The sequence below is a fragment of the Phyllobates terribilis genome, unplaced genomic scaffold (assembly GCF_046119375.1).
Source record: "Phyllobates terribilis strain yellow unplaced genomic scaffold, ASM4611937v1 Scaffold_1__5_contigs__length_1240528914, whole genome shotgun sequence".
Classification (NCBI taxonomy): Eukaryota; Metazoa; Chordata; class Amphibia; order Anura; family Dendrobatidae; genus Phyllobates; species Phyllobates terribilis.
The window spans coordinates 112484901-112511967 of NW_027362761.1; the positions used below are offsets into that span (position 1 = coordinate 112484901).

General features: G+C 40.6%; 1 protein-coding gene across 4 annotated transcripts in view; it reads right to left on the minus strand.

The window, feature by feature from the left end:
* Positions 1–11985: 11985 nt before the first annotated feature.
* Positions 11986–27067, minus strand: part of ABCA1 (ATP binding cassette subfamily A member 1) — a 126626-nt gene continuing 111544 nt past the window's right edge. For all 4 annotated transcript variants that reach the window (XM_073666540.1, XM_073666531.1, XM_073666521.1 and 1 more), the window contains 15 exons: positions 26176–26345; positions 25894–26071; positions 25681–25796; positions 24310–24454; positions 24083–24206; positions 23866–23995; positions 23471–23591; positions 22806–22868; positions 22408–22514; positions 20177–20318; positions 18392–18526; positions 17756–17859; positions 17441–17533; positions 16922–17165; positions 11986–13399 (listed from right to left, as the gene is read on the minus strand). In XM_073666540.1, the coding sequence (XP_073522641.1) occupies positions 13259–13399; positions 16922–17165; positions 17441–17533; positions 17756–17859; positions 18392–18526; positions 20177–20318; positions 22408–22514; positions 22806–22868; positions 23471–23591; positions 23866–23995; positions 24083–24206; positions 24310–24454; positions 25681–25796; positions 25894–26071; positions 26176–26345 (2013 nt within the window). In that variant the 3' untranslated portion in view covers positions 11986–13258. The remainder of the gene's footprint in view (positions 13400–16921; positions 17166–17440; positions 17534–17755; positions 17860–18391; positions 18527–20176; positions 20319–22407; positions 22515–22805; positions 22869–23470; positions 23592–23865; positions 23996–24082; positions 24207–24309; positions 24455–25680; positions 25797–25893; positions 26072–26175; positions 26346–27067) is intronic.

Genomic DNA, 27067 nt, shown 5'->3' on the forward strand with positions numbered 1-27067 from the left:
GTCAAACATGGCGGGGGTTCCCTGATGTTTTGGGGTTGCTTTGCTGCTTCTGGCACTGGACTGCTTGACCCTGTGCATGGCATTATGAAGTCTGAAGCCTACCAACAAATTTTGCAGCATAATGTAGGGCCCAGTGTGAGAAAGCTGGGTCTCCCTCAGTGGTCATGTGTCTTCCAGCAGGACAATGACCCAAAACACACTTCCAAAAGCACTATAAAATGGTTTGAGAGAAAGCACTGGAGACTTCGAAGGTGGCCAGCAATGAGTCCAGATCTGAATCCCATAGAACAGTGGAGAGATCTCAAAATGGCAGTTTGGAGAAGGCACCCTTCAAATATCAGGGACCTGGAGCAGTTTGCCAAAGAAGAATGGTCTACAATTCCAGCAGAGCATTGTAAGAAACTCATTGATGGTTACCGGAAGCGGTTGTTCGCAGTTATTTTGGCTAAAGGTTGTGCAACCAAGTATTAGGCTGAGGGTGCCAATACTTTTGTCTGGCCCATTTTTGGAGTTTGGTGTGAAATGATCAATGATTTGATTTTTGCTTCATTCTCTTTTGTGTTTTTTCCTTGCAAGCAAATTAAATGAAGATAATAATACCAAAGAATTTGTGATTGCAATCATTTTCAGGAAGAAACTGAGTATTATCTGACAGAATTGCAGGGGTGCCAATACTTTTGGCCACCACTGTATATCAGACCTGGCGCCGCCATGATCGTCACAGTCACTCCGGAATCAGACTGTGTAGGGAGAGATTTGCTTGTTTCTAGTTAGTGTAGGTGTACCAAGCTATATTAGAGACACATATCCATCTCAACAAACAGTCCTTCTGAGGACTACTCCATCTGCAGAGATATCAGGCAGGTAGTGTATATAGGCAGGCAGGGTATATAGCAGACTGCATTGCACAAAGGACAAGAGGCTCCATTCCAGTTTTGTCTGCTGCTGCTGTTAAATATTTCTAGAAATAGGCCCAGGTCTCAGGGGCCAGGAATATTTTTTTGGGGATCTTAATCCTCATTATTTGCTTTAAAAGCAATCCAGAGAACACCGTTTTTCTGCGCCATTTGCTTATTGGCACTGCAGAATACAGCCAGGTTCTTTCCATATTACAGCGCTGAAAATCCAGCTATTTAAAACTGTGGTTTGTCCATCAGACGGATCACATATAATTGCACTGAAAATACTGCCATTTCTGGCATCCATTAAAAATTTATTTCAGTGGGTCAGTGAAGCAATTGACACCAGTTTGCTGTTCAAAATAGTTACCTACAGGCCAGGTATTTAATACTGTGGTTTCTCCGTCACACGGATCACATATCAGTTTGCTCCAAGTTCAGTCATTTGTAGTGAGCGTGGAAGATATTTTCCTCCATTTAAAATGGGCAAGGGACGGGGAACTGGACTTGATGGTGCATGCCGAGGCCGTGGGCAAGCTGAAATTGTGCCACAACAAACACCCACATCTTCTCGCTTGACCTTCCTGTCCCAATTAATAGGGGACTGCAGAACACCACTATTGAACACGGAGCAGTGTGGAAAGGTTATTGGTTGGATAGCAGATAATGTTTCCAGTCACTTAACAACCACCACCACCACCACCTTGTCTTCCACACAGTCAAGTCGCTGTAGCGGAGTCTGGACCGCATATTCCTCACACTGAACCTCCTTCCTCCCACCATGCCGAGTGCCCAGAGACAACTGATCCCACACTTGGAAACTCCGAAGAGCTGTTCACTTTTTCATTTATAGAGTCGGGCCTCTCGCCCGGTCCACTTGAAGCGGGGCAAGAGGAGATCGCATGTAGCGATGCCCAAATATTTGAGCAGCCACGGTCACATAAAGGTGACAGTGAGAAAGTGTCACAGGAGGTGGATGATGATGCGACACAATTGCCAGAAAGTCTGAAGGAGGACCAGAGTGTGGAAGTGGAAGATGAGGTGGTGGATGATATAGTAACTGACCCAACCTGGCAGAAGGACATGCAGAGTGAGGAGAGCAGCACAAAGTGGAAGGGAGGCCGAGCACCCCAACAGGCAGGAAGAAGCAGTGTGGTGGCTGCAGAAAGAAGGCAGGCAACCATTCCCAGTAATACCAACACGAAGGAAGTTGCCAGTACAACTGTTAGGTCTTCCAGAGTCTGGTTGTTTTTTAAAGACTTTGCCGATAACCCCAAAAAGGCCATTTGCACCACCTGCCAGGCCCGCATCAGCAGGGGTGGCAAAACGGACAGCCTGACCACCACCAGCATGATCAGGCACATGGCAGCAAAGGATCCGATTTTGTGGCCGAACTCCAGGGTCCAGGAACAGTGTCTGCGGGTGGCACCACTGCTTCTTCCACTGTTGTGCATGTAAGCCAATTCCCTGTCCATGGTGCATGCGAAGATGCCTCCTGCCCTGCACCTGTCATTGCACACTCTGAAGTAGCAGCATCAGGAAGCATGTCCACATCCTTTTCCCAGCGCAGCGTTCAGTTGTCCATACCCCAGTCCTTGGAATGCAAGCGCAAATACGCAGCCAACACCCCACAGGCCACACTACTAAATTCCCACATTTCGCGACTGCTTACACTAGAAATGTTGCCTTTTAGGCTCGTGGAGACGGAAGCATTCCGCAACCTGATGGCGGCCATTCCTCGGTACTCTGTCCCTAGCCGCCACTATTTCTCCCGATGTGCCGTCCCCACATTACACAAACACGTGTCCCAAAACATTAGCCGTGCCCTCAACAACGCAGTTACAGGGAAAGTCCACCTAACTACAGACACGTGGACAAGTGTTTGTTGGCAGGGACGGTACATCTCGCTGACGGTATATCTCGCTGACGGCACACTACGTTAACATAGTGGAAGCCGGGACCCAGTCGGACCTTGGGATGGAACACGTCCTCCAGACGCCAAGAATCGCAGGCCCTAGGTCGATCAGGGTTGCCCCCTCAGTCTACAGCTCCTGCACCTCATCCTCTTCAGCCCCCTCCTCCTCTTCAGCCTCCATTTCCTAATTGACCACATCAGTCATAAGCTGGAAGCACTGCCTCGGCCAAGCGGCAACAGGCTGAGTTGAAGCTAATATGCTTAGGTGACAAACCGCACAATGCTGAAGAGTTGTGGACAGCTCTGAAAGAGCAGGCAGATCTGTGGCTCACACCGCTGAACGTACTGCCAGGCATGGTCGTGTGTGACAATGGCCGGAACCTTTACACTGCAGATGTTGGGGAGGATTTGTGAGCAGAAGAGGGCAGTTGTTGAGTACCAGTATCAACAAGGCCGTCGGTATTCAGTTCATACTCCACACATAAGACCTCAAGAGTGGACATGGATGTCAGACATATGTACCATCCTCCAAAACTTTGAGGACTCCACCAAGATGGTGAGCGGCGATGACGCCATAATTAGCGTCACCATCCTGCTTATCTGTCTTCTGAAATGCTCTCTGCTCACACTCAAAGAGGATGCATTGCAGGCGGAGCGTGATGAGATGGAGCAAGGAACCATACAGGGTGATTACACACAGCCCAGCCTCATCTCATCCCAACGTGGATTGGGTGACAACGAGGAGGAGGAAGAACAGGAGCTAGTTTCATGCCCTATAGACGGTACTACCTGCATAAATGTCACACCGTCTGTTCAGCGTGGATGGCCTGAGGACAGAGAGGAGGAGGAGAGCATGGTCACTCGTCCTCTTGGTGAGGACACGGAAGTCTTGCCTGTTAGCAGTCTGGCACGCATGGCTGAGTTTATATTACGCTGCCTTCACGTTCTCAAAATTTTGGGTGACATTGCTGGTTGGTGACCCGTCAAGACCCACTCTACAAGGAGAACTTTATATCTCTTATTTCTGAGGCGGACAGGTCTACAAATATGGGCAGTACCAGAAGGCCCTTGTTGCGGAACTATTAAAAAAATGCCCATCTGAAAACGCTGGCGGCAGAGGTCATAGTTCGTTGGACAACCAAGGACTACAGGCGAGAGAGACCACTCCAATCCAGCAGAGGCAGGGGAACACTCAAAGTTTTGGGAGAATTTTTCTCAGCCCCTCCCATCGCACAAGCCCTGAGGCTCGGGGTACTCTCACAAGTAGTGCAAAGTTTGGGAAGATGCCGAGGGAGTACCTTGTCGACTGTACCAACGTCCTTTGTGCCTTATAATTATTGGGTATCCAAGGTGGATACGTGGAATGAACTGCCGCTAGCTTTTTATCAGAGCGGGTTTTTAGTGCCGCTGGTGGAATTATAACTGATAAGAACATCTGCCTGTCAACTGAAAATGCTGACAGGCTGACTTATAAAAATGAACAAGGGCTGGATTGGGCCAGACTTCTCAACACCACCAAATGATAGCAGCATAACATAAACTCAAATCCAGTGTCTTTTTTTGGGAGGTGTATTCCCATGCACCTTTTCACACCCACACATGGGTATACGCTTCCTGATTTTGGCTATTTTCTCTTGTCTTCCTCCTCATCCTCATCATGAAATTAATGGCGCAAAGAAAGATGTTTGTGCGTCGAAGCACCACCGACAAGTGCGAGCTGATGTTGGACAGGCTGCCATTGCTTATGCAACAAGCTGCATTAAAGGACTTCCTGGGAGAAATGACACACAGAGTAGATACGGTTTCCCTCTATGCCAGTCCTTTTACCGAGCTAAATAATATGGCTGTGGTGAAATACAACTCTCAGCAAAAAAAAGCTGTGGACTGGCTCCGTGCCGTCCCTGGCCACATTCATTTGACCACGTGTTTGTGGGTAGGCGGTCCTTCCCAGTAAGTTCACTGGGTAGGGCACGGGTAATGTTGTAGGACCCGTGCTTTTGGAAGGCGGAGACTACACAGGGACAAATAGTGGCGGCTGGGGACTGAGTATGGATACCTGGTCGTCGCCGCCACAAGAATGTGGACAGCTTCCGCCTCCACGAGCCTAAAAGGCCACATTTTAAGTGCTAGCAGCTGTCAAAAATTTGGCCGTATAGTATTGCAGCCTGGGGGTGGGTGGGTGGCTGGCTGCATACTTGCGCTTGCATTCCAAGGAATGGTGTAGGGACAACTGAACGCTGCACTAGGACAAGGACGTGGACGGTGATTGTTGCAAGTCTGCAACGACAGGTGCATGTCGGGAGGCATCTTCGCATGCGCCAAGGATCACTTATGATTGGCACACTTTTATTCAGTGACCTGGGAGTCAGAGATACTTCCAGGGGTCTTCCCCATGCTGTTCAGCACTGTATGCATGTGTCTGATAATGTATCACACACCACATGGCCAGATAAGGTTGTAAAATGTTAAAATGACATTTCCCAGTGAATGCATTTGTCTTGGTTGAAAGCAATGGAAAAGTGCAAAAACGCATAAAAAATGCTACATGTGAACATAGCCCAAGGTGTGGAGGAGTATTTTTGGTTTTGGTTATTTATTTTGCCTTATATACAAATCATTACTCTGGAAAGGATATTCCTTAACATATTTCCCAGGGAAATCCATTTTGGATTCCTTTTTGTATGTTTTATTGTGAGTCCATAAAAGTGGCGTAATAGCTCTGACAGCAGTGACCTGGGAGTCAGAAATGCTTCCAGGGATCTTCCCCATGCTGCTCCCATGTAATTTGAGCACTGTTCCTATCGATTTGGGCAATTTTTAGGCCCTCTGCAGACCACCAGGGAGAGCCGCCTAAAAAATGCTCGAGTTTCCCATAGACTTACATTGGGCTCGTTGCTCGGGTCGAGCACCCGAGTATTCCAATTTGCTCGACCCGAGCATCGAGCATTTTAGTGCTCGGCCATCACTAAAAGTGATCTCCGAAGCACTCCAGCAGACACTGGAGCTTGCCGGTGGATCACTTTTCGCCGGAGATGGACCGGAGCGATGCTAGAAAAGAACGAAGGGGACAACAAGTGAGCATGAGACAGGGGGCAGGGGACTTACATTTAAAGCACCACTCCAGCAGTGCAATAAAAAAAACACTGGAGTGGTGCTTTAAGTTGGATGTGTTTGGCAGATCTTACAGTGATGTGAGTGAATGCGTTATATTCATGTATTCGCTACAATGCTGAAAATAGATCTCCCAATAAATATCAGATCAATGCAAACCCCAATATTCATCACTGACAACTGGCTTCAAGGATCTGAGACAAGTCCTTTGAACAGAGGAAACTCTTACCTTGGCAGTATACTTCTCATCCGCTGAGTATATGAATCCTAGCCTTTTTGGCTGGTTCTCATAAGATTCCTTGTTGTAATTACCAGTTCACAGCAGGAGGTCCTACTTAGATGGAGGTTGAATTGTCAGCTCTTTCTCACTTCCCCAGTTTTAATTAATCCCATATGTTCAATGTGAGGATGATATGTCCCCTCCTCTGGAGATTTCTTTATGGATTTTACAATTTTTCAACTTTGATAGTGATTAGTGATTAACTTTCCTGACCTTTTCTGGTTTTACCGATTCACACATGGAGCGCTCTTCTTTGTGTTTTTTTCCTTTACAAGCCCTACCACACAGGGACAGCTGTCTTAAAGCCCTACTACCCAGAGATGGCTCTGGCCAATGGCCAGTCTGAGCGTTGCAGTCCATGCTCGAACCATGTTGCACGGACGTCTGCATGAGCCCTTACAATTACAAGTGGCCCTTTGAAGTCAACCATAATGCTGATGTGGCTCTCAGTGAAAATGATATTGACATCCCTTCTCTATAGCAAAGAGCTTGATAAGCACTCGTTCCTTGCCTAAAAGACTGGCTTCCTCTGAAGGACTGCAGCGGTGGCAAGTAACCTTGACCACCAGTTGTAAACAGATTAAAGAAATTCTTTGATCTTAAAAAAGGTAAAAAAAAAAGATGTAAATGTAAGTTCCTTGTTTTTACCCATTTAAGAAGATGGAGCAACCCTTTTAATCCCTCCCTTCATGACCTTTGACGCAAGTTTATGTCATGGTCGGGAAGGGGTTCAAGACCTATGACGTAAACTCACGTCCTGGCGATCATGCGGGCACAGGAGTAGTGCCCTCACGATTGCCGCCGAGAGGTCGGTGTACATAATAGCCGAGACCCAGCTCTCACTGCCAGGAGCAGTGCCTGCTCTGCCCCGGGCCATTTAACCCCTTAAATGCCATGATCGATAGTGATTGCAACATTTAGAATTCTGGGAGAGGGAGGGGTTTCCCTCTCCCTTCCGATCGGCGCCCCCTCAACATCATCATGAGGGCCCGATCATTATGGCAAGTCTGTTAGACCATGTAGGAGTACTGAAAGTTAAAGTCCCATAGAAGGACTAAGTTAAAAAAAAAAAAGTTATAAAAAAAAACAAAAAACACAAAGTAAAAAATAAAAAAATGAAACAAATATTGTACCAATACATATATTTATGTAAAAACAAAACTACACATATTTGGTATCGCCGCGTCCATAACGACCCGAATTATAAAACCATCACACTGGATAACCCCTTCATTGAACACTGTTAAAAAAAAAAAAAACTGGGCAAAAAACAATGCTTTTTCACAATACTGACGAATAAAACGAAATAAAAAAGTCGAATGTAAATTAAAATGGTATAGCTGAAAACGTCATCTTGTCATGCAAAGAACAAGCCGCAACTCAGCTACGTCAGTGGAGAAATAAAAAAGTTACAGCTCTCAGAATATAGTGAAGTAAAAACAGTTCTTTTTTCTAAACAAATTTTTGTGGAAAAGCGCCTAAACATAAAAAAAAATTATATAAATGTGGTATCGCTGTAATCGTACTGACCCGAAGAATAAAGCTGCTTTTATCAATTTTACCACACGGAGCACGGCATTAAAAAATACAAAACAAAAAATAATTCCTGAATTGCTGGTTTTTGTTCATTCTTCCTCCCAAAAATCAGAATAGAAAGCGATCAAAAAATGTCACGTGCCTGAAAATGGTACCAAAAAAAAACAAGCCCTCACATGACTGTCAGCAGAAATATAGAAAAATTATAGCTCTCAGAATATGTCAATGCAAAAAGTTATTTTGTAAAAGAAAAAAAAGCGTCTTTTAGTGTGTGACAGCAGCCAAACAAAAACCCGATATACATCTGGTATCGCTGTAATCGCACCGACCCGAAGAATAGAGTTGTTTAATCACTTATACTGCACGAGAAATGGCGTAAAAAGATAAATAAAATTCTTGATCTGCTGTTGATTTATTTTTGCCTCCCAAAAATTGCAGTAAGGCTCGGCTCAAATTTATCATGCGCCCTGTGCTGAGCGCTTCCAACCGGGTTGCTGTGTAAATCTATGAAATATGTGATTCAGATGGAAACCCCAGCGGAAGATTCCCTATAGTGGGGCAGATGGAGGCACTGTGGTGTATGTCTTTTTAAGCACGGTCGACCACAGTTTTGTGTACATCTGAAAACGCTGAACAGAGGCCAGATAGAGTCCAAAGTAGCTCTGTCAATATGGTGTCAATATGATCAGGGCATCCCTGGATGAATTCATTGAGCAGTGTAGTATGTAATGTGGGGTCACTTATGTTGGGCTCTGCTGTTTTGGCACCTCAGGGGCTCTGCCAATGTGACATGGCACCCTCAAACCATTCCAGCAAATCTGCACTCCAATATGGCGCTCCTTCCCTCCTCAGCTTTGAACTGTGCTTTAAAAGAAGTTTTCAACCACATATGGAGTATTAGCGTACTCAGGAGAAATTGTGTAACAAATTGTAACATTCGTTTTCTTCTACTACCCCTTCTGAAAATTAAAATCTTGGAGCCAAAGCAACATTTTAGTGGAAAAAATGGTGATATTCCATTTACTCAGCCCAATGCTATACATTTCTGTGAATCACCTGAGGTTTAAAAATGCTCATTACACCCCTAGATGAATTTTTTGAGAGGTGTAGTTTCCAAAATGGAATCACTTGTGGGAGTTTCTGTTGTTTTGGCATGTCAGGGGCTCTTCAAATGTGACATGGAATCTGCAATTTACTCCAGCCAAAATGGCGCTCCAAAATTCAAATAGCACTGCTTCCCTTTCGAGCCCTACTGTGCACCCAAACAGTAGTTTTCCACCACATATGGGGTATCAGTGTACTCAGGACAAATTGCACAACAAATTGTATGGTCCATTTTCTCCTGTTACCCCTGTGAAAATGAAAAATTTGGGGAGAAAACATTTTTGTGGAAAAAATTTGATTTTTTATTTTCACGGCTCAATGCTATAAAATTCTGTGAAGCATCTGCGGGTTCAAGGTGTTCACCACACAGCTAGATAAATTCCTTTTAGGGTTAGGGGTGTAGTTTCCAAAATGAGGTCACGTGGGGAGTTTCCACTGTTTAGGCACATCAGAGGCTCTGCAAACACGACATGGCGTCCGCTGTCTATTCCAGCCAATTTTGCATTCCAAAAGTCAAATGGCGCTCCTTCTCTTCTGAGCCCTGCCATGTGCCCAGAGTGGTTTTCCACCACATATGGGGTATCGGCGTACTCAGGAGAAGTTGCACAACAAATTTTGGGGTCCATTTTCTCCTGTTACCCTTGTGAAAATGCAAAATTTTGGGCTAAAGCAACATTTTTGTGGGAAAAAGTACAATTTTCACTTTTTACTTCCAAATTGCTTTAATTCCTGTGAAGGGTTAATAAAATTAATGAATGTGGTTTCAAGCACTTTGAGGGGTGCAGTTTTTAAAATGGCGTCACTTTTGGGTATTTTTGTAACATAGGCCCTGAATGTCACTTCAAATGTGATGTGGTCCCTAAAAAAATTGGTTTTGTAATTTTTTTTGGAAAAACTTGAGAAATAGCTGATCAACTTTTAAGCCTTCTAATTTCCTAACAAATTATGTTTCAAATATGATGCGGATGTAGATTAGACATGTGGTAAATGTTCTTTATTAACTATTTCATGTGATATAACTATCTGGTTTAAAGGCATATAAATTTAAATGTTTGAAAATTGTGAAATTTTCTAAATTTTTGCCAAAATTCTGATATTTTCACTAATAAATACAAAGAATATCAATCTAAATGTACCACTAACATAAAGTACAATGTGTGACAAGAAAACAATCTCAGAATCAGTGGGATCCATTGAAGCGTTCCAGAGTAATTACCTCATAAAGTGACAGTGGTCAGAATTGGAAAATTTGGCCTTGTCAGGAAGGTGAAAACAGGCTTGGGGGTGAAGGGGTTAAAGCAGAAGAGCGCTGCAGAACATGAACAAAACACATAACTTAGGTGTCACTTTTTCATTTTATTTAACTTTGTGACTTAATACAAGGCAATTAACATAGATCTAAGTCTATACTTTAATACTTAAACAGTTAATAACAATACAAATATTTTTCAGTCATGGAAATATCAATGTAAGGATTTAACTTAGAAACTACTATATTGTAAAACCTTTTTTTAACTTTTTTTTAAACTTTTTCTGTTTTGTACTTTTTACATTTTTTGCAATGTTAATGGGTATTCCAGTGCAAAAATAGATCCCATTAATAACAGCGTAAAGTGCTTGGAATGAAGGACCAAAAATAATGAAACCTAATGCATGTAAAACATCACATGGGAGAAATGTTTCTGATTCGGAGCTACACAGATATGCGTCTGCACGTCAAGCTCCCACATCACTTGTGGCGTCTTTTATCCAACCAGAATAAAGAAAAATTAGTGGCATGTGATATCTGAAGAACGAGATAATTCACGAAATGAATGAATCTGTGAATTCCTACCCATTAAAAATGTCCTATTCTTACCAGGCATTTGCTAAATGTTCCCAATAAAGCAAACCACAGACACAGATGATATGAATACATATCCATTGTCACACCGACATGAACAAATGCAGAATGTGCAGTAATCTGGACAGCGAATCAGTATGGCATAGATGTCACTAACTTGCACTATACCTATGGCCCCATATAGGCATGTGGCACAAGTTGCAATTTCCTAGCCATTTATCACTAACGGTATCCTAACATTTTCTCCAAAGTTAGTGCCATCTGGTAAGGCAGTGTTGAGAAAAAATAAAAAGATCTCATTTTGTGTAGCGCAGAAGGTGCGGGAATTAAACTTTTTGCATAGACTGAGGTAAAAACCACAAAAATTGCATTGATAAGATTGAATGGAAGGCTTATTTACGGTACAAGCATTTCAAGGAAACTGTTCATGGAACAACTGCTCCTCATTGTCACATTCTTTTCTTACCACCAAATCAAAGCAACTTTCTCTGTTCTAGGGGCTAAGAGGCATTTCTTCTCAAAGCCTTTTTAGGGGGAATTTTTTTCCAAAATGGCTTTTTGGAAAACTGATATGCAGGCATGTACGTTACCAGTGACTGCTAACAGCATAACCGTTAGTACCAAACTACAACATTTCTTGTAGAATAATATTACAGAAAGCACTTTAACTTTCCTGAATAGTTCTGCATACGTAAAAATCCACGTTAACAATATTTGCAAGGTCATTTTTTTTTACTAATGCCCTTTGGGTGGGCTACCTGTAAACTAGATATATAGCACTCTAACGGTTTGTGCAGGTCGTCATTAGATATACTTTTGTCAAATGTCCATTCTAATGGTTATCGTTTCAGTTCCAGATCATGGCCACTTATCTGAAGAGAAGTGGGGTCCGGTGTTGGACCTGGGTGTGGTGAGAGAGGGGGCTGTGATGTCAGTGTGTGTTTGACAACCCTGGTCTACACACTTACCTGGGCAGCAGCAACAAGTGGCACCTGTCCGCACTGCAGCCCTAGTGGATGCCATGGTGGCACAGGCGTTACTATACAGATGCAGCAGTGCTGACTCTATATCTGACCATGTTACATTGTATGTGCATTGTGATACTTTTCAGCATATGTAATCACTAATCATACTCACCCCCCCCCCCCCAGCTCACACTTGGCTATGCTCCATCTGTTTTCTATTGTTGTGTTTGATTATCTCCATTACATTATATTCTACCTGAGAAAAAGATATAATGTGGCAGTGAAACTGTTTGACTAAAGAAAAAAAACTGTATACTGCAGGCTTATTTTGGCAAAGTTTTTTTTTCTACTTTTCTCTAAAATAAAGCATTTGGACAAACCCTTAAAAAATATACCATCTGTAATACACAGAAAGTAATCAAAACTTAAATGACGTGCCAATAAAAAACAGTAGTATGCTTGTATGGAACAATTTTTTTAGGCATTTTTCAATTATAGTACTATTTCTATTAACTATATGACAGAAGGAAATAAAACTGCACATAAGTTCAACTAAAATGACTGGATACTGTACTTAAAATGCACTAGACTCAAGATCCTGGAGTGCATAGGTTTAGTAGATGGAAGAATATGCTACACAAGGACATTGGAACTAAAGAATTATCCCAAAAACGTAAGTATTGGCTTTGCAGTCTGCGAAAGTAAGACAAAGGACACTAAAGTGTTACTTGAGTTGTAAAAAGAATACAAATCGTACTAAAGACAATAGTAAAATGCAGAAATAACACCACAGGGCACATGTAACAATGCTACCAAATACAAATTTAGAAAAGCTGGACAGTCTGCAGTAGAAAATACTCTCTATATACTCATGTGCTCTACCCATGCATGATACTTTGTGACCCAGGATCCTCCGTCTACATGGCACATGTATGAATGCGGGATGCAACGGCTTTTCAGTTTAGGAGGATTTTACACTGGCTTAGTGTGAGTTGCCACTTGTTTTTTGAGACTTTATTGCTGATATTAGGGAGTCACTGCTTCAAAGCACATACAAAATGTACCCATGGTAGCTTAAATGGTAACATCACGATAACCCAAAGCACTTAGAACATCACAAGGTATTAAAGCTAGTCCTTCTGGGCAAACCATGGATCTCCTGACACACATGTAGATGCCCTAGCCATTAATAAATAGTTACTAGTCGTTATTTGTCAGTGGTAAGATTGTTGTGATCCTGGAAAACAATACAATAAACAATAAAAAATTTACATTGTATATAATAGCTATCGTTTCAAACCCACTTTCAAGCAGGATCCAGTGGGTCCAACACTATAGATTCACATTGTCATACTGTTGGCCTCTACGTTCAAGTCTTCTACTTGCGTACAGTACAACAAGGCAACACTAGAGGCACTGCCTCTGTTATGGAATTGTTTCTGTCATTGCATTGAATTGCATTGCATTGAGTGGTAGCTCTAGTTGTCCAGTATCAGATGCCTCCCTGCTCTGGTCCTACAGACCTGACTCCCGGCCATTTGTGTCCCAACTGCTGCCAAGAGAGGCATTTTATACGAAACCTCCAGATTTTCCCTGTTTGGCTTGTCACACGCAGCTTTCTTTCACCTTCTCGTCCTGAAGAAAAGATGTCAGGACGGATATATCTACTACAGTCTGGTTTTTATGTAGTGACAAGTCCTTTAAAAGATCATCATCACTTTGGTCCTTGGCAAAGTTAACAAACACCTAGAAAGGATAAAGAAGACGTCATATTAATTTCAGATTGTTCTTATTATTCTTGAAACATCATCTTGTAAATTTCATGTAAGTAATAAAAATGTGAGAGAATATTTGAGAGAATATTCATTCAAATCTAGAGAAGTTTCTTGATCAAACATTTTAAAGGTTTTGTGCTCAATGTTTTCATTGTTACAGAATGGTTTCTCGACTGTCATTATTGCCATGACACATTATTTCTCACTCCATCATGTTAATTACCCTTCCCTACACAAGTATCAGTTGGAAGATATGTGCAGGCAAGGTACCTCTCGGGGGGAAAAAGAACCCCATAAAATATTTAAAAAAAAACACAACAAGATTTATATTTGTAATTTTACATATTTATGATCTGATTATAATTATTGTTGATTAAAAGGAACCTGTTAGCAAACAATCAGTATTTACCTGCATAGTGGTAATCTGCAGGTAAATACCATTTTAACTATGTGAAGCAGACCCACTGCTCGTTTGCTGACATCTTGTTCTGCAGCATGCATGCAGAACAGGAAGTTCATCAAGAAGATGGTGGCGTGGTTACAGCGCACTCTGGCATCTCCCCAATGCGTGGCAGCGAGTGGCTGCAGGGAGAACATAACTTTATTTTCTCCCTGCAGCTGCACTTCCAATTACAACACGTGCATATGTTTAAAACAGTATTTACCTGTAGATTACCACTGTAGGTAAATCACTTTCTTTTGCTCACAGGTTCTGTTTAAGTTTACCTAATGAAATTTTCTTTAAAGAAGCACACCCACTAACTTTTTACTGATTAAATGTGTGTGTGTACATGCAGGGCTGTGGAGTCGGAGTCGTGGAGTCGGAGTCTGTGTCCATTTTGGTGAAGTCGGAATCTGAGTTGGTATAAAATGGACCGACTCAAACTCCTAAAATATATAATAAATTGTGTACAGTAAATCAATGCAGTTTGTGGGAAATATTTTTTTCATAAGAATTTGGGAAAGTTATGAAATGTCCTATAAATGTCTGTCCTACTCCTGATCTAAGGGTCTAGACTTTTAGCTGAGATGAATCTGTGCTACAGTAAATTTATCACTTAAACATGAGCCATGTATGAGGGAGTCGGAGTCGTGGAGTTGGTGTCATGGAAATTGAGGAGTCTGAATCGGAGGTTTGGCTTACTGACTCCACAGCCCTGTGTACATGCATGTTATGTAGTGTGAGTGTATTAATACAATCATCGCTTTCTCCGGAATCCAACGCCGTTCTGCTCTGCTTCTCTGTGACGTCACCACAATTGTGACTAGCCGGCCCATTATATGCGTGAGCCGGAAGTCTATTTTACAATGAAAGCCTGTGGAAGCACGTTCTGATGCTCCATAAGTTTACATTGTAAAAGATACTTCCAGGTCATACAGAGCTCAGTGTGACCCCGGCCAGTCTGCAGAGCGGTGATGTCACAGAAAAGAACGGCGCAGGACACCGGAGAAAGCAGCTGTAGGTGAGAATATTAATATACTCGCACTACATAACATGCATACACACATTTAATGAAAAAATATTGGTGGGAGTGCTTCTTTAAAAAAAAAAAAAAAAAATAGAAACATTTTCTGGCAGTTTTCTGAGCAGGTCTGAAAAGAAAAAGGCAGTAAAAAGTGCAAATAAAGTAATCAAAAGAATGGTCATATTAATTTCTATGAGAAAATGACTTGCTGGTCATATGTTCTGATTTTTTTTAATGTCTTTTAAACGCTTCAGACTTTCAAAGATGCCAAGATTTTAAAAGAAGTAACATACACTATTCTAGTGTTTTCCATTAAGAAGATGCTCTATACTCTACAATAAAAGAAGTAACATACTCTATTCTAGTGTTTTCCATTAAGAAGATGTTCTATACTCTACAATAAAAGAAGTAACATACTCTATTCTAGTGTTTTCCATTAAGAAGATGTTCTATACTCTACAATAAAAGAAGTAACATACACTATTCTAGTGTTTTTCATTAAGAAGATGTTCTATACTCTACAATAAAAGAAGTAACATACTCTATTCTAGTGTTTTTCATTAAGAAGATGCTCTATACTCTACAATAGAAAAACTTGGGAAAACTAAAAGACAGCATAGGGGTGTTTTGGGGCATTTTGTCAGTGTTTTAGCTTCAAAAAACGCTATCCTTTGTTTAATGGATCTAAAAAAAAATGTTTGTTTAGAAAATGTCTTGTAAAATGAGGGTGAATGGTGAAGGCCATTGCCCCTTTTCAGATCATCTCATGGCAGTCTGCATGAAAAACTGAGTATTTTCTATGTGGATCTCCTTGTTCTGTGTAACATTTTAGCCACCCAGATGACGCCAAAAAAACCTACTATACACGTCATGTAATTGGATAAAGAGTTGCACAGTCTGGCTAAGATATTTAAACATAATGTGTATTGTTTGCAAGAAAAATTTTGAGAATCTCCAATAAAAAAAGAGGTAACCTCTCAGCCGTGATAAAAGACCTTTAACCTCTTCTATTAATATACAGAGGATAGTTGTAACATAACGCTCTTAAACATTTTTATCCAGAAATGAAATTTATCATCTGTCCACATCATAAGTTATAAATGGGACCCCCACCACTGTCATCCCATTATTCAGTAGAGTGGGAGTCTAAAAACTATCATCTATTCTGTTCAGAAGTGTTCATGTGATAATGTTCTAAATTTTGCGATTGCAACATAAAAAGTTTTAAAGTATATAGTATAGAGCGAATAGTAGGCTACTTCTGTGAACACATTTTTAGGCCATCTTTTTACCCTTACAAGGTAGAAACTTACATGATTTTATGGTATTAAAAACTAAAAGTTTTATATTGCATGTCATCAGAGTTTACATTGAAACCTTTTTTCTACCACTAGATGGAAAATTAGACCAAGATATATGAAGCAAGTATAAAAGTAAACCACCGCCAAAAGACAAAAGGCCGAATTCAACATTAACGGTTTATTAAAGTCCATTTTATTTTTTTGTCTTGTGGGATTTGCTGATGTCTTTTACTCCAAATTCTTCAAAATGGTTCATGGTTCATGAATTTGGCGCAAAAATAAAAAAAAAGCTGTTTTTTATTATCTTTAACCAGTTCTTGCAACTTAACACCAAAAGTGTTTTTTTTTCTTTTTTCAGTTGCGAAAATGCGCCAAATTGATAACTCTTATAGAAACCTTATTCCAGGAGAAGGGATTGGAGTGAGATTTGCCCAAAAAAAATGCAATATTTTGTAAAAGTCACATTTCGGATAAACAAAGATATTGAGAAGAAATAATAAAAAAAAGACCTAAAAAAAAAGATAACTTGAAAAAACATACAGAGAATAAGGCTGAAATACTAAAGCCACTAGGAAAAGAGAAAAATACTCCAAATAAGTGAAGAAATTGCAATTATGAGTCAGGGCCAATGAGGAATACGAGTGTCATCAATAAATGATGTCATTGATAAATTGCAGGATCTTCCGAACCATGAAAGGAACCTCCACTTATTTTGTAAGTACTTACTTGGTCAAGAGTGGTCTGAGAGACTGAATAATCTTCAATGTGAAGTCTTTTCTTGTTCTTGGAAAGGATGCTGAAGATCCTGGCCAAGGAGGATTGTGAAGAGCGCAGCTGGTACTGCAACATTCCTCTATGTTTCTCTTTTAATACGCTCCCTGGAAAAGCATGACTGAAAAACTCTTCCACGGGCTTTAAATCTGGGTTTGACCCGGATATCCTTACTATGATGGTATACCCATCGCCAAATCTGTTGAGCAGAACAAATCCGTTACTATTCTTTCATTCTTTACATGAGTTTCTAAAATCTAAAGATTAAATTGAATGGCTTTTTTTATATAATATATTGTTTCATCATAGTTCTGTCATCATTTATATGAAAAAAATAAAATATCATAGATCAGTCTCAGTGTTTTATGGCAGAGTAGAAGACAAAGACATGACTATAGCATATAAAACGCAACGAATGCAATAATCTAATATAAACAATGCAGTTAATGTAAAAAGAAAAGAAATCTGAATTACTTATTCTTTAGATGCTGTACACTCCCCAGGCATCTAAATCGGCCATTGACCATAATAGCCATTCTTGTGCAGAGAGCTTCACATTCTTCCATACTGTACAAGGCAAGAAACAGTACATTAAATTACTAAACAATACCGATAAGGTTACTCATGTCAAGCTCCTATATTAGTACTACTATAGATGGACATTGTTATCTCTAGGTAAGTATTGTGAATATCTCCTGCTGTTTCTGAAAATGCACATGCAAAAGACCTCAAGTTGTAATACTTTCTGACCACACTTTTCTGAAATGTATTTCTAGAAGTAACACTAACCTGTGTGAAGTTAGCACCACGGATCTTCCTTCTTTAATAACACTCAGGGCACAGTTCCATAAGAAGCGCCTTGCTTTAGGATCCATTCCTGTGGTTGGTTCATCCTGTCATTTTAAAGATTTAATATTTTTTTGATACTCTAAAATTACTATAAAGGGGATGTCCACCTTTAGGGGACTTTTTTTTACGGAAGTGCATGTATTTGGGGCTAAAATCCAGTTTCATGAAAAATGTTGCACCGTTTGTCTTTTATTGGCTCTTTATTTCCCTACACATTCAACTTTGATGTGGTCTGTGGCCGTAAATCAGCTGAGAGAGGAGCTTGGATAAAGACAGATATAAAAGTTACCCCTGACCCCATCTCAGTTAATACATTCTGCAGCCAACAATAGATGCAACAACATATAGAAGGCAAACGGTGGAAAATTTTAATGAACGCCATTTGCAAAACATAATTTTTAGAACCAAACACATGCATTTCAGTAAAAAAAAAAAAAAAAAAAAAACCCAAAGGTGGACAACCCATTTAAGCATCAGGCATTAAAGTTTTGCAAATATAGCAGCCATTTTTTTCTATATGATATTTAGATATTATGGAGGAAAGTAATAAAAAAGAGAAGTAAATAAATAGCTTACTAGAAATACTACTGGTGGTCCTCCTATTAAGGCAATAGCTGTGGACAATTTCCGCCTGTTTCCTCCGCTGTAGCCTCCCGCACATTTGTCGGAGTATTTCACTAAGCCTAACTTCCGAACAGCCCATTCCGCAACCTAGCAAAGGGTACAAGAACATCATCAACTTTACACTACTGGAATGTAGGAAGATAAATCCTAGATCGTAATAATGATAATAAAATGTAACTGAAAAATATCAGATCTACTAAAACAAGCTTGGCTCAAAAAATGCTACTTCTCATTATTTCCAACAAAACAAAATGCATGCAACTTAAAGAGACTGTCCACTTTATCTTTATTTTACCAAATTTGTTGAGGACTTGATCTTGTGGCGCTTACTAGTGATGACCGAGCATGCTCGTTACTAGAGATTTAAGAGCATGCTCGGGTGTTTTCTGAGTATCTTCAGCGTGCTCGGGTGTTATGTTTGAGTCATTCCATGCTCATGATTTGCGACTGTTTGACAGCTTTAATACATGTGATGAATGCCTGTTTCTTAGGCATTCTTCACATGTATTAAAGCTTTCAAACAGTCGCAAAGCTTGCACAAGGAGTGACTCAAACATAACACCCGAGCACGCCGAAGATACTCAGCGAGCACCCAAGCATGCTCGCCGAAAGGGTTAACAGAACATGCTCGCTCATCACTAGTGCTTACTAGTATATAACTATTACAGGCTCTCATCTTTCATCACCGACTGCACAGTTCTTCTGTTCTCAAAATGGCCGATGATGGAGGAAGATGTGACCTGACCAGTTCTCCACCTGAAAACATCTTTCCCATTTCAAGTGTTTTTCAATTGGATGAGGCTTTTTGACAGGACTGGCCATGTGTCTCTCCACCAGCAGCCATTTTGAGCTCTGTGCAGTCTGTGGAAGGCTGTGCTAACAAGTGGGAGACACTTCACAAACGAACCTGGGATATTATAGATTAGTTTATTCTTAGTACTAACATATTACTCATTTCTTTATAGAAAGATAAAGTAGCCAATCATTTCATTTAATTAAAAGATGAAAAATATCATATGTTGTGGCTAAACTCTGTTTTAACTGAGGCAATATAAAACAAAAATGAGTTTTGGGAATTGGTTGGCAGTGATTGTAAGGCCACGTTCACACATTCAGTATTCGGTCAGTATTTTACCTCTGTATTTGTAAGCCAAAACCAGGAGTGGGTGATAAATACAGAAGTGGTGACTTGTTTCTATTATACTTTTCCTCTGATTGTTCCCCTCCTGGTTTTGGCTACAAATACCGAGGTAAAATACTGACCAAATACTGAACGTGTGAACATGGCCTGATAATATATGCCATGACTGCATGGTACCAGAGATTACAGACATTTCAAAGAATATGCAATCGGACAGTCTGCAAGTATCTTCTATGATGGAATAGGTTCAATAGGTAACGGCTGCTAGCACAATGAAAACCTCCCAACGCACACGCAAATTGTGTGTTCCCCAGATCGACCCTGAGAAAGGTCCGTTTTGCAGGCAGTACAGTGTGAAATACAAGATATAAGGGCAACCGTAAATACTTAAAGGGATCGTCCAAAATTAGAAAAAAATGACAGCTAAATTCCTATCCATAGGTTACAACTCGTATTGCCACTAAGCTCTTTTACAGTTTATATTGATAAGCTGCAATACCAAATACAAGCTGATGTGGAACTGTTTTTTGGTAGAAAGCAGCCAAATTTTTCTTAATATTGATGTCCTTTTAACGTCACACACAAAAAAATCTTACCTTGCAAACCTCCTTGTCGGGCACTCCACGCAACAAGGCATATAACTCCAGATGCTCCCTCCCTGTCAGCAGCTCATTGATGGCATCAAACTGAGGACAGTACCCCATATTCTGATGGACTTCTTGAATATTAGACAAGATACTGCAAAATATACACAAGATGATTATTCTCTTAAAATATCTATACGTACTGCATCTGCAATTTGCATCTGTGAGAGCTGGAATTTTTCTTAAAGAGATTATCAAATTATAGAATTTCTGGACCTGTGAAAGTGACACCGATGACAGTCAGCAAACAACGGCAACTGGTTTCTAAGGACACTGATGTTATTTATATCTCACTAAATGCCATTCCTTATATATATACAGTACAGACCAAAAGTTTGGACACACCTTCTCATTTAAAGATTTTTCTGTATTTTCATGACTATGAAAATTATACATTCACACTGAAGGCATCAAAACTATGAATTAACACATGTGGAATTATATACTTAACAAAAAAGTGTGAAACAACTGAAAATATGTCTTATATTCTAGGTTCTTCAAAGTAGCCACCTTTTGCTTTGATGACTGCTTTGCACACTCTTGAGGTAGTCACCGGAAATGGTCTTCCAACAATCTTGAAGGAGTTCCCAGAGATGCTTAGCATTTGTTGGCCCTTTTGCCTTCACTCTGCAGTCCAGCTCACCCCAAACCATCTCGATTGGGTTCAGGTCTGGTGACTGTGGAGGCCAGGTCATCTGGCGTAGCACCCCATCACTCTCCTTCTTTGTCAAATAGCCCTTACACAGCCTGGAGGTGTGTTTGGGGTCATTGTCCTGTTGAAAAATAAATGATGGTCCAACTAAACGCAAACCGGATGGAATAGCAATGCCGCTGCAAGATGCTGTGGTAGCCATGCTGGTTCAGTATGCCTTCAATTTTGAATAAATCCCCAACAGTGTCACCAGCAAAGCACCCCCACACCATCACACCTCCTCCTCCTCCTCCATGCTTCACAGTGGGAACTAGGCATGTAGAGTCCATCCGTTCACCTTTTCTGCATCGCACAAAGACACGGTTGTTGGAACCAAAGATCTCAAATTTGGACTCATCAGACCAAAGCACAGATTTCCACTGGTCTAATGTCCATTCCTTGTAATCTTTAGCCCAAACAAGTCTCTTCTGCTTGTTGCCTGTCCTTAGCAGTGGCTTCCTAGCAGCTATTTTACCATGAAGGCCTGCTGCACAAAGTCTCCTCTTAACAGTTGTTGTAGAGATGTGTCTGCTGCTAGAACTCTGTGTGGCATTGACCTGGTCTCTAATCTGAGCTGCTGTTAACCTGCGATTTCTGAGGCTGGTGACTCGGATAAACTTATCCTCAGAAGCAGAGGTGACTCTTGGTCTTCCTTTCCTGGGGCGGTCCTCATGTGAGCCAGTTTCTTTGTAGCGCTTGATGTTTTTTGCAACTGCACTTGGGAACACATTCAAAGTTTGCCCAATTTTTTGGACTGACTGACCTTCATTTCTTAAAGTAATGATGGCCACTCGTTTTTCTTTACTTAGCTGCTTTTTCAGTTGTTTCACACTTTTTTGTTAAGTATATAATTCCATATGTGTTAATTCATAGTTTTGATGCCTTCAGTGTGAATGTACAATTTTCAAAGTCATGAAAATACAGAAAAATCTTTAAATGAGAAGGTGTGCCCAAACTTTTGGTCTGTACTGTATATATACACACATATAAATGAATAGGATACACATGCAGATGCATTCAAGTTACTATAAGTACACCACCCAGGGCCAGCATCAATACATGGCAATATCGGATGGATGCCATGGTACACTGGAGAAGTAATGGCCCTCTACCGCTCTCTGCTCTGCTTCCTGTGTACTTTCCATCACACAAGATGTAGTTTCTGATTCTAACACGCAGTCTCTATTGTCCAATGTCATTTCTACTACACTATGTCATTTCTACTACACTACACAAAGGGGCTCTCTTCCAACATGCTAACAGTGCTATGGAGGATGCATCTGCACATTTTACTTTTGAAAACTCTTAACTAGGTCACATGACCCAGGTCATACAGTATGGGAGGCAGAAACACTAACAGTGAGCCTTATGCTTCATTGTTGACTATGAAAGAATGGATTTCTGACTAAAAAAACACTATGATTTTATCACTCAAGTTACCACATAAACATGGAGCTGACCCTGATACTACATATGTAACAAAAAATTTCACCTGTGTCCCTTCAAGAAGGCTTCTCCAGCAGTCACATTGGTATCTCCAGTAAGCATCTTGAATGTTGTAGTCTTACCAGCACCATTAACACCCAGCAGGCCGAAACACTGCAAGCAGCAGAGAGTTTGTTAACTTTCTTGTACATGATCATAGTAATAATACTTACATTGTGCCTTTTAGTCAAGAAGTACAGATGGCGTGTTACAATAGTTTCATGTGATATAATTAACTTTAATGAGAAATTCAACTTTTGCAACTAGTATGTTTTACTCTGTAAGGACCTTGTTAATGGGATATATATAGTATTTGGTGTTGATTAGAAGATAAAATGTTAATGAGAAGCAGAAATGTACTGTAGATGGATGGGTATATAAATAATCTGAGGGGTGGTACAGTACCTCTCCTGGGGGTATTCCCACACAAAGTCTGTCAACAGCTGGCTTTCTTTTCATTCCGTAGATCTGAAAATGGAGGCTATGATTAGAAGAAAGTCCAAACCATGTGAATAAGTTCTGTACTATGATCATAAACTGTGCTATAATCATGTCTAGATATTAGATACTTTAGGATTCATCTTCTAGAAGCAAAAAGAAAACGCTGGAATAGGCTAGTAGGCGATAAAGCAGGCATTCCCTCTAGCGCCTCTTTGCTCTTTCCAATAGAGGTTCCCAATAAGACATAGATACATGTATGCAGCAATCACTTTTGACACTGTATTCCCTTCTGAGTAGCACTATTCCTCTACAAAACATTCTCTTGACCATCAATGAATTACAATGCAAAAGTATATGCATGGAATAGCGTAGTAGCCCTTACACAGTTACAGAGTAAATACGAAATATGTAAAGATGGCCATCAAAACTAATTATCTGTCAATGCCAACGTCCTAATATAAGTATTCCAAAAATGTATAAAGTTTGTCCCTGTGGCCTCCAAGACTTAGATTCATAGTATGATGTGAAGCAGGTGTGATGCTTGCCTGTTAGGGCCTGAGGCAACATTCAGATCACGAGTCAGCCAAGGGGAGCTTCACCATACTAAACAGGTGTGAGCATGTCCATACCTTCGTCAGTCCTTTGATTTCCAAGATGTCGCTCCGACCTCCTTCATTCACTATCCTCTGCCGCTCCCTTGCCACGTCTTCATCCTCATCAATTACTGGTGGAAGCTTTGCAGACACTGGCCTGGAGAGAAACGGGCTCTTGTCAAGTGATCAGATACTTGTATGCCTTTTTGATTCTGTCTTACAATTCAGGGAAATTATTGAGTTTCTAATGCCTCTAATTCCCTCTAGCATTTCCTGAAATAGTGTCAGTGCTGAAAATGATATTTCACGGTCTTCGGAAGATTTTTCCTCTATTACAAAGAATTTAGTGTTTAGTGTATAAATACAGGAATGCCTGCAGAGTGTATAGGAGGAAGACCAGAAGTTGATGCTTTGAAAAAGTCAACACCTACCTGGGTTTGATGAAAAAGCGATACTGGATCAGCAGAGTTATAACAAAGAACACCGCTCCTTCTACAGCCATGGCAAAGAGATTTCTCCCAACCAGATCCCAGGACATCGGAGAGACAAAGCGATTCTCTCCTGTACAGTTAGAGGAGACCAAAAGTTAATCACATATCTGCAATTATAGCCCACTATAAGAAAGACCGTATACAGAGAACTACTCACCAAATCTTTCTAGAGCTTCGGCCATGGCCTGATTCTTCACCATGTCAATGAGTCCTCTTCCCAAACAGAAATGAGGGAAGATAAGTAGGACTGACTTCAAAATGTCATTGATGTTGTTCAGTTTCTGAAAAGAATGAACAGCCTGTTATGTAATGGCCAAATCAGCAGTCGTTTACCGCTCTCCCGTAATACTAAATCATGTACATATTTGTGAAAGATACACTTACATTATTAGTAAAAAGTTCAAGGACAAACGTGGCCACGCTGCCATTAATCCCAATAAACAAATTGACGCTAGTTAGCACCACATAGGCGGTGCTGGGGATCTTAAAAAGAAAGGAAGCTGGATACATCAGAGGAGTTATAGACCACCTAAAAGATAAACCAAAGATTAGTGATCTTTGAGGAGAAAGCTCTCAGATAGCATTGAACTACAAATAATAAAATAATGCTGCAAAGACAATGCTCCTGAATAAAGATGAGAGAACACGATCTTAAAAGTTCGGGGTTTGTACCGGACAGTTAGTGAGTGGTGCTAAACGCCGAACACGGACTTCTCCTGTAAGTCCGTTGCAATGTTTGGAGTTCCAGGGGAAAATAAATGAGAGAGAATGAATGAGAGAATGAATGAGAGAGAATGAATGACAAAGAGAGAGAATGAATGAGAGAAAATGAATGAAAGAGAGAGAATGAATCAGAGACAGAATGAGAGAGAGAATGAATCAGAGAATGAATCAGAGAACGAGAATGAGAGAGAATGAAGGAATGAAACTGAAACAGAATAAAGGAGAGAATGAATTAAGGAGAGAATGAACAAGAGAGAATGAATGAAAGAGAATGAGAGAGAGATCCGAACTTCCATGGGTCCACTCATCCCTACTCCTGAACACCTGATCATGGGTTCTGCACTTCTATTCAGTTTTGTGTGTGCATCATCACTGTAGTGACATGGATGAAGACAAGTAACGCTCTGATAGAGACATTTCAAAGGTGTCCTTCAGGAATAGAAAAAAAATAAGATAAAAGCAATGTCAATGTAAATAATTTCCTAAATTCTTTAGCAAATCACAGAATGTTAATAATATAAGTGTTAGTGAGCATGTGCAGTATGAAGCTCCGCAGCTGTGACCAGGAGATAATCTATACCAGTAGTGTGTGGCTATCTCTAGGTCACAGCAGCAGGTCAGTAGACAGTAGTGTGAGCAGCATCTTCTTAGCTTTAACAACCATGATATCTCCAGTATTTCATCAGACTATTCACTGGCAGCACATCTTCCTACATGACAGGACGGATGGAGCTTCCTACTGCACATGCTCATAGATACCAGTCCTCATAATATTCTAGGGCAGGTTTATGTCAGTGGATGGAGGCCATTTCACTGTGCTATAGTGGTTTGCTCCCAAGACAAAACAAGCACGATTTGCTAATTAAAGGTATTTAGGAGCTTATTCATAATACCATTTACTTAGATTTTTCTTTCTATTCATGGAGAACCCCTTTAAATACGCAGCATATGTGCTCAGCAAGTTAAGACCGACTCACTGAAAAATCTTTATGTGTATGAAATAGACAACACCAAATACAATAAATATCTTACCCGTATAGCAAAAGTAAAAGTGCCAATACTGGTAAATTGGAAGAAGACACATATGAGTCTTGCTGGAAGCAGATGAATATTATGATGACCAAAGTGGCTGGCACAATATAGTTACACTGGAAAGAGACAAAGAATCCATCAGATGTGGCCTGTTCTGTTACACCACGTTACTATCATACAGATAAAAGTATTCCTGCTGCTTTGTCCTCTTACCATATCCCACACAAAGTTGGCCAACCAGTAGATTACAGGCTTCACCCCACTAATACACTGTAAATGCTTGGCTTTGCTCACTCTCTCCTGGATCAGGAAAACTACAAAGCTGGCTGGCACAAATGACATGGCAAAAATGACACAGATGGAAACCAAGACATCCACCGATGTGGTCATCCTATGGAATATATAGAAGAGGCAATATGGAGAAATTAGTCATCAAAGTGCACTGCTTATAGTCACTATAGCCTATTGCATAGGAAAACTAATGGCAATACTTACAGTGCAACCTCAGATAGCTGTTCCTTGGTGAGGTTTAATGGATGATTGAAGGCTGTAATCCCATATTTGGCAGGGTCCTTTCCCTCAGGTAGTCTGGAGCGGAGAATGGCATTGTTCATCACATTCAGGAAAGAACCGATCGCATGCCAGCCTTTGTTATTAAACCACACCTGAAAATATACAGTCCTGATCTGTGATCACTGCAGCACACTCACGAATACACTGCATGGATAACGTGTAGTACAGGTTTAATACATATACAGCACACTCGATAATGCTTTATCGTAAAACACTTAATTCACAGTGATGCACAAAGGTAAATACTTCAGGAAGAGATTATCTTCACTGACAATAGTGTTTGACGTTTCGCTCCTCCAGGGTCTTTATCATAGACATCCCCGGTAAGAGAAGAGGGCAGATATGGTATGGCACTGCGAGTGATAAGTCAGAAAGAAGGTAGTCCCGGAACTATTTTTTCTTCTGACTTAGCACTTCCAGTGCCATACCACATCTTCCTTTATCTCTATCCAGCAAAGTCTACAACAAAGACCCAGGAGGGGCGAAACGTCAAAAGCTAACTATTGTCACTGAAGACAATAATCTCTTGATGAAGTATTCAACTACGAGCATCACTGTCAATTTTTCATAATAAAGCATTATCATCTTCGCAATGGACTACAGAGTGTGCAGAAGATCTTTGAAATGTAGAGGACTTACACCCTGCTTTACTTAGACCTCCCAAAACTTGTGTGCACTACAATTTCTACTAGTAACATGCAGTACAAGACAGATATTGTCGCTGAGGATGATCCAGTAGATGTCACAAAGAATCAGAAACATTCATAGTTAGTTTAGATAGTGCCATAGTGCCCAGTGCAGGATCTTCCAATGA